This window comes from Mastomys coucha, unplaced genomic scaffold (genome assembly GCF_008632895.1).
Source record: "Mastomys coucha isolate ucsf_1 unplaced genomic scaffold, UCSF_Mcou_1 pScaffold18, whole genome shotgun sequence".
Taxonomy (NCBI): domain Eukaryota; kingdom Metazoa; phylum Chordata; class Mammalia; order Rodentia; family Muridae; genus Mastomys; species Mastomys coucha.
The window spans coordinates 67,569,626-67,578,318 of NW_022196900.1; the positions used below are offsets into that span (position 1 = coordinate 67,569,626).

Below are 8,693 nucleotides of genomic sequence, written 5' to 3' on the forward strand. Positions count from 1 at the left end.
GGCTGTCCTGGAACTCACTCTGTAGACCAGGCTGGCCTCGAACTCAGAGATCCGCCTGCCTCTGCCCCGCAAGTGCTGGATTAAAAGCGTGCACCACCACCACTGCCCGGCTACTGATAATTCTTAACACTTTCAGCAAAATAGCAGCATAAAACCAACCCAACAACACCAAATCAGTAGACTTCCTATGTAGCATTTGCAAATTTGTTGAGAAATAATTCAAAGAAGAAAATTCCATACACAATAGCTTCATAAAAGGTAAAATACAAAGACATAACCCTAGCCAGGGAAGTAAAATCTGCTGGGACACTGAGAGACACAGAGACAGAAGGCTTCCAAGCTCAAGGGTTGGAATTAATATTGTGAAGATGGCCATGTTACTGAAAGCCACCTACAGATTCAGTGTAATCTCTATGAAAATCCAATGACATTGTTCACAGAACTTAAACAATCCTTACATTCTCAAGAAAATACAAGAGTGGGCCTATGACATGACCTCTAGGGTAAACTCAGGCCAGGCCTGATGACAAAGTTTAGCTCCAAACCTAGAACAGAAGATACAGGACTTCCCAAGGCTTTCTTCTGAGCAGCTAACATACATCATGGCAGGTGGGCAAGAACACATAATGTAGGGGTGGTTCTGAGGCTAAGGTCCAGTTCCCCAACTGGTTCCTGATTAATCAATAAAAATGCCTGGAGCCAATTGCTGGGCCAAGGAAAGCTAAGAGGTGCATATGTTGAGCTATCCCCGATGCAGGGGAGGAAGAGATTCTGGCCTTGCTTCAGAGGGAGAAAAGACGACCAGTCACATAAGATAACAGGTGGAGCAGCCTTAGGCAGGTTCCCCAGATGAGAGCTTAGAAACACAATTAAACTGAGGGCAGATTTAGAGGGCTGAACAAGGAAAAGGTAACTGAGCAACTAAAGCTAAGGGCAGACTTAGGGTGCTCAGCTAAGACTACTGGGAAGGGCACGCTAGCAGCCAGAGAGTAGAAGTGCCCAGCAATTGAGCCAACAAGCAGGTTGGAAAATAAGCTAATGTGTGTGTGATTGTCTTTTATCCATGGATCTGAGGGAACCTGGCCAGAGCTTAAAGTGGGGTAGCAAAAACTACATACTATAACATAACACACACAAATAATAACCTACTTTAAAAAACAAACAGAAAGAACCTGGATTCAAAGCAATCTAAGCAGAAGAAGCAATGCTGAAGACAACAGACTCTGACCTCACACTGTACCACAGACCCACTAACAACAAAACAGCACAGTATGGGTGTAAAACCAGACATGCAGACCCATGGAATAAAACAGGATTCAAAAATAAAGCTACAAAACTATAGCTACCACTGTTGATAGTGGTAACGAAGACAAATATTAGAGGGAACTAGAGAGATGGCTCAGCAGTTATGAGCACTATCTGCTCTTCCAGAGAGAGGTCTTGGGTTCATTTCCCAGCAACCACATGGAGGCTCACAACCATCTGTAATGAGATGATACCCTCCAGTGGCATTCAGGGTTTATACAGACAGAACATTCATATAAATCTTAAAGGAAAAAAAAAAAGGAAAAGAAAAAGAAAACACGACCACATATGTTGGAAAAAAGAAGTCTAAGAAAAACAATTCTCAAAGGAAGAAATATAAATGGATACTAAATATGAAAAAAATATCCAACTTTCTTTTTTTTTTTTTTTTTTTTTTTTTTTTTTTTTTGGTTTTTCGAGACAGGGTTTCTCTGAGTAGCAACTTTCTTAACCATGAAAGAAATGCAGTTAAAACTGTGTTGCTTCATGAGAATACTCTGCTTTACCCACCACTGATTTGGAGCACATAATGCTTTCACCAGCAGCTACATCTGTGGCTGTGGGTTTCTTACACAGTTCCCAGCTTGCACTATTATTCCACTACAATGGGTTTCTGACACCCAGTGGCTGGGAAGGATGTATACTGCTTCATCTTGACACAACTGCCTAGGGAGTGCCATAAAAATGAGCCCTGCTCCACCCCCTTTTTGGATACAGACCTCAGTATATAGGCCAGGTTGCCCTTAAATTTAGGCATAGCGTAGCCAGCCTTCCTACATCTGCCTCTCTTTTAAAAAGTTACTATTACTGTGTGCTGTGTGTGTGAGTACATATATTTAAGACACATGCAATGTCAAGCAGTGGGAGGCCAGAGGACAAGTTTTGGGAGCCAGTTCTCTCCTTGAGTGTGGGTGGAAGAGATCTAACTCATATCAGATAAGCTCTTTTACCCACTGGACCATCTTGCCCACCTGTCTCTGCCTCTTGAGTACTGCCATTACAGAGAGGAGCCATCACACTGGGCCTTAAGAAACACTTTAAAAATCTTGATTTGTAAAGTAGAAAATTGAAGACAGTGATGAAATAGTAGAACATCATGAAGAAGGTATAGAATTTGCCTTTCTGTTTGAATTGGTCTGAACAAATATAAGTTTAAAAACTGTTGAAAAGGGGCTGGAGAGATGAATATCTTCCAGAGGATCCAGACTAGATTCCCAACATCCACATGGTGGCTCACAATCATCTGCAACTCCAACTCCAGAGGATCCAATGGCCTCTGAGGGCAATGCATGCAACATAGTGCACAGAGATACAATCAGCCAAAACAACGTACATATAACATTAAAATAAAATTTCAAAAAACTAAAGAAACCAAAACATACCAGCATGAACGAAGTAGCCAATAAAAGCTAAGTGTAATAAAATTATGCAGCAGGACTGGAGAGATGGCTCAGCAGTTAAGAGCACTGACTGCTCTTCCAAAGGTCTTGAGTTCAAATCCCAGCAACCACATGGTGGCTCACAACCATCCGTACTCATATCTGACGCCCTCTTCTGGGGTGTCTGAAGACAGCTACAGTGTACTTATGTATAATCAATAAGTCTTTAAAAAAAAATGCAACATAGGGAATATTTATTTAATGTAGTGCCTTTTTTTTTGTTTGTTTGTTTTTGTTTTTGTTTGTTTTTTTGTTTTTCAAGACAGAGTTTCTCTGTATAGCCCTGGCTATCCTGGAACTCACTCTGTAGACCAGGCTGGCCTCGAACTTAGAAATCCACCTGTCTCTGCCTCCCAAGTGCTGGGATTAAAGGTGTGCACCACCACTGCCCGGCCATAAGTTGCCTTCTTATCATCTAATTGTCATAGGACTTGGCCTTCCAGAATGCCGGTTTCGTTGTTGTTGTTGTTTGGGGGGAGGTAGGATGGAAATGATAGGGTCTCATGTATCCCAGGCTGGCCTCAAGCTTGCTGTGTAGCCTAGGATGGCCTTCAACTTCTGATCTTCTTGGTTGTACTGCCCAGCATTAGCATTACAGGCATTGGCTGTCACACTCAGTTTATGTGCTGATGGAGATCACAAACCCAGGATTTTGTTTGTTTGTTTATTTGTTTGTTTTTTGAGACAGGGTTTCTCTGTATAGCCCTGGCTGGCCTTGAACTCAGAAATCTGCCTGCCTCTGTCTCCCAAGTGCCAGTATTAAAGGCATGCGCCACCACTGCCTGGCACAAACCCAGGATTTTACAAATGACAGACAGCATTCTACCAGGCATATAACCCCAGCCCCTTTGGTCATCTTTAAATTTAAAGAGCAGATATATTTCAGAGATCTGCCTTCAATAATATGGAATAAAGAGATGATGAATGAATAGTAGAAAATAAGTCAAAATATTTTTTTTTAAATCCACCTTGAGACAGGGTCTTGTCTTATAGTTTAGACTAGACTAGAACTTGGCAGTACTGCCTCAGCCTCCCCAGTGCTGGGATTATAAGCACACACAATGAGTAAGACTTTACTGAAAAACAGTACTATGAGATTGTACTTGAAGTAAAGATTGTAAGAAAAATGACAAGATTACTTAATAAACATGCTAATTACCTGTATGCTACCATCTCACACTCTGGAGTTGGCCATTTCAAAATAGCTGAATGCTAGAAGACACAAGACATACGATATGTTACAATATTTATTTTAACTATTACTACATTATGAAGCTTTCATATTTAACTATTACAAATGAAGTTTGTATCATTCCAGAAAACACCAAATGACTCTACCAAATCATCAAGAAGAGAATTCCTCTGGCTTCGGCTCAAGGTCCACGCTTGTTCACCTCTGGATATTAAGTGGGCGATGATCCCAGCTGCAAAGTAACTGACTTCTACTTCCACACTGTGCAAGAGGCTGCTGATGTGGTCTATAAAATCCTTCCACATCAGTTCAGAATGCAGCTCTTGTACTTCAGCTATGTTGTTCTGGGAGAAAAAGAAGGCGTAAAAGTTAGTCTTCTACAAAAGGCAGCAGCTACCAGAGCTGTTCTCAGACACTACACTACAAGCACTAATTGTGTTCTCTGACAAAGCATGCAAGCTGGGCAGTCTGCAGCTAAAGGGAAATCATGGTAGCTCGAGGGACAAATGTCTTACATGCTTGAATACTTGATGAACAACTGATCAAGTTAACAGAAGGCTTGGGGGTGTGGCCTTGCTGGAGATTTTGTCACTGGGAGCACAAGGTTTCACTCTGTCCCATTCCAGTGCACTGGCCCCTTCTGTGTTGTGTGCTTCCAATTCAAGATGTGAATTCTCAACTCCTGTTCCTGACATCATCTTGCCACTGGCTGGCATCATAGACTCTTTTAAAAACATTTTTTTTCCATGATTTTTGAGATTCTGTTTTTTTTAAAGTGAGTGCCTGAATCTATATCTATGCACCAGCTACGTAGAATGCCTACAAAGGACAGAAAAGGGCAACAGATTCCCTGGAACTAGAGCTACAGATCCTTGTGATTCTCCATGTGGACATATCTGTAAGAACAACCAACATTCTTAACCACTGAACAAATCCCCGTGCACTGCAAGGCTGAGTGTCTAACCCTGTACCCACTTCCCCAGTGCTGCCACCATCTGCTACCAGACTTTGTTTTCTTTTTTCTTATTTTTATTTTTGTTTTTTGTTTTTCAAGACAGAGTTTCTCTGTGTAGCCCTGGCTATCCTGGAACTCACTCTGTAGACCAGGCTAGCCTCGAACTCAGAAATCCGCCTGCCTCTGCCTCCCAAGTGCTGGGATTAAAGGTGTGCGCCACCACTGCCCGACTGTTTTCTTTTCTTTTCAAAGATTTATTGCTGGGCAGTGGTGGTTGTGCACACCTTTAATCCCAGCACTTGGGAGGCAGAGGCAGGTGGATTTCTGAGTTCGAGGCCAGCCTGGTCTACAGAGTGAGTTCTAGGGCTACATAGAGAAACCCTGTCTCAAAAAACCAAAAAAACAAAACAAAACAAAACAAAAGGACTAGGCAGTAGTGGCACATGCCTTTAATCTCAGCACTTGGGAGGCAGAGGCAGAGGCAGACAGATTTCTGAGTTCAAGGCCAGCCTGGTCTATATACAGAGTAAGTTTCAGGACAGCCAAGGCTATACAAAGAAAACCTGTCTTAAAAACAAAAAACAACAACAAAACAACCCATTTATTTATTATTTTATATAAGTACACTGTAGCTGTCCAGAAGAGGGCATCAGATCTCATTACAGGTGGTTGTGAGCCACCACGTGGTTGCTGGGAACTGAACTCAGGATCTTTGGAAGAGCAGTCAGTGATCTTAACCACTGGGCTTTCCCCTCTTTTTTTCTTTTTTTTCCCTTTTTGTGGTTTTTCAAGACAGAGTTCCTCTGGGTAGGCCTCACTGTCCTGAAACTTGTTTTGTAGACGAGGCTCACCCCAAACTCAGAGATCCACCTGCCTCTGCTTCCCAAGTTCTGGGATTAAAAACATGAGCAACCATATCCTGGCCACATTCATTTTATACAGTGTTAAAGATCAATACAGGGCTTTATGCATGTTAGGCAGATACTTATCAACTGAGCTACATCTTCTCCTCCTTTGTTTTTTAACATAGAGTCTTCCTAGGTAGTCTAGGTTAGACTTGAACAAATGATATAGCCCAGGTTTGCCTTGAACACCGATCTTGCAACCTCAGTATCTTGAGCTCTGAGGCCATGTCCCATTTTATTTATTTATTGTTATTTTGAGACAGGGTTTTACTATGCAGTCCTGGCTGCTTTAGAACTCACTATGTAGACTAGGCTGGCCTCAAACTCACAGAAATGTGCTTGCGTCTGACTCCTGAATGCTAAGCTTAAAGACTTGCACCATCATACCAGGTTTATCTTTTTAATTTAATAATAATAATAATAATAATAATAATATATATATATATATATATATATATATATATATATATATATAGTTGTTTGTTTGTTTGTTTGTTTGGAGACAGAGTTTCTCTGTGTAGCTCTGGATGTCCTGAAACTTGATCCTTAGACCAGGCTGGCCTTGAACTCATGGAGATCTGCTTGCACACACCACTATCAGCTGGCTTTTTCTTTCTTTCTTTTTGAGACACAGTATCATGTAACCTTGACTTTGCATCAGAGGATGCTTTGAACTTCTGATTCTCCTGTCCCCACTCTTCACCTCCTGGGTACTGAGATTTTATCTATATCTAAATATACACACATATACATATACATATATATATATATATATATATATATATATATCCTTTATATTCAAATTTTTATTTTATAGAAACACCCAGCTTTATATGATGCAGAGGAATGAACCAGGTTTCATGCATGCTAAGCAAGCACTCTACCAACTGACCTATATCCCCATTTATTCATCTATTGAGAGAGAGTAAGAACAAGTGTGTGTATGTATGTGTGTGTGTTTCTCACATGTAGAGTCAAAGAGCATCTTGCAGGTGTATTCTTTTCTTCCATCATGTGAATTCTAGGATCAACTCCTATCAGCGACTTGGCAGGAAATACCCTTGCCAACTGAGCAGTCTTGAAGGCCCAAGCAACAACTTTTAATCAACACTCAGACAGAAAGTAATTATAGTTTGGAATTCATCAAGAAAGGTTTATATCTTACCAAAAGTCCTAGAACTTTCTGTTGAATGGATGACTCGGTTGGGAAAGACTACAAAAGAAAGAGAAACGTATAATTATATAAAGAAACAAATATAATAAAGAAATGCTTAAAGAAACTATCCAAACTGTTAGGTAAATTTCCATTCTAACCTCTAGAACTCTCATGAAAAGTTCCAACCCTTGATTTTCAATGAAGTGTCTGCACGTCGTTGGAGATTCATCTGTGAGGTTCCAAAGGGCACTCAAAGTAAATTTCAATGTAGTGTCCACTGAATTTTGATTAGTTTTCTGCTTCACTATTTGAAGAAGTTGCTAAAAGGAAGAAAAAGGAATTAAGTTTTCATTATCGAATTGTTATAATTTGAGACTACCAATAATCACAAATCCATGAGGACTAGTTTCCTAGCTTAAAGCATTCCCAGTAATGGTTCTTAAAAATGTAAACTATATTTATAACTAGTGTGTATATGAATCACATCCATGCCAGAGGTATGTAGAGGTCTGAGAACAATTTACAGGAGTTGGTTTCCTTTCCACTATGCAGGTCCTAGGGACTGAACTTGTGTCACGGTTGGTCAGCAGGAAGCACCATTATTTTCTGAGCACCCTGCTAGACCCAGTTTGTTTCTGTATTGTTTCTTAAGGCAGTACTGCTATTGCAGCCCAGGGCTAGTCAACCTGACACAAGCTAGTCACGCTGGAAGGGGGAATCTCAACTGAGAAAATGCCTCCATGTAATGTACTTACTCCTTCGGTGAAAGGACCTACTGTGGATGGGGCTACTACTGAACAGATAATCCTAGGGAAGTATAAGAAAGCAGGCTGACCAAGTATTCCTCCATGGCCTCTGCATCAGACCCTGGCTTTCCTGGATGACGGACTATAAGCTGTAAAATGAAATAAACTTTCTTCTCCAAGTTGATTTTGGTCATGGTATTTTACCACAGCAACAAAAACCCTAAGACAGTAGCAGATGCTAGCCTCTAAGTCAAGATCTTTCTGCCTCAGCCAACAATCCCTTAGTTTGGACCTTCATTTTCCCTTCCTATCCATCCCTTCATTTCTTCTTGGTTTTCTGTAAAGAATACTTGTTAGTACATGTACAGAGCACTAAACTGTACCCTATATAAGAAGAGTACTTGTTCTTTTTCTCTTGGCTCTTGTTCTCTCTGAGTAGGGTCTCTTGTAGCCTCAAACTCAGTACACACCAAGGATGACTGAACATGTGTCTTTCAGCTTCCACCTCCCAAGTGCTACAGTACAGGCACACCTGACCACACAGGCTTTACATGTGCTGAGCATGTACATGTTCCTCATTCACTGAGCTACAGCCCCAGCTTCTGCTTGCTTGTTTCCTTCTCTTCCTTCATGTGCATGCATGTGCATCTCTGTGCATGTGAACACACACACACACACACACACACACACACACACACACCAATATATGTATGAACACTGAGCTTCTTTGGTCAGAAGAGAACTTGTTGAAGCTGGTCCCCTTCTATTAGGTAGGGTCCCAGGGACTGAACTCAGGTTATCAGGTTTAGTAGCAGTTGCCTTTACTGCTGAGCCTTGAACCAAGTATCTTAATTAGTCATAGCATACCATTATAATAAAATGTGAGACTTAAAAAAGGAAGAGAGAGCAGGGTAGTGATGGCTCATGCCTTTAATCCCAGCACTAGGAAGGCAGAGGCAGGTGGATTTCTGAGTTCGAGGCCAGCCTGGTCTACA

General features: G+C 41.2%; 1 protein-coding gene across 1 annotated transcript in view; it reads right to left on the bottom strand.

The window, feature by feature from the left end:
- The window catches only part of Zyg11b (zyg-11 family member B, cell cycle regulator), a 58,286-nt gene that overhangs the window by 4,152 nt on the left and 45,441 nt on the right, over nt 1-8,693 (bottom strand). Inside the window, exons 9-12 of the mRNA XM_031378123.1 lie at nt 7,111-7,272; nt 6,962-7,009; nt 4,083-4,280; nt 3,904-3,956 (exon numbers count right to left, since the gene is read on the bottom strand). Of these exons, the coding sequence (XP_031233983.1) occupies nt 3,904-3,956; nt 4,083-4,280; nt 6,962-7,009; nt 7,111-7,272 (461 nt within the window). The remainder of the gene's footprint in view (nt 1-3,903; nt 3,957-4,082; nt 4,281-6,961; nt 7,010-7,110; nt 7,273-8,693) is intronic.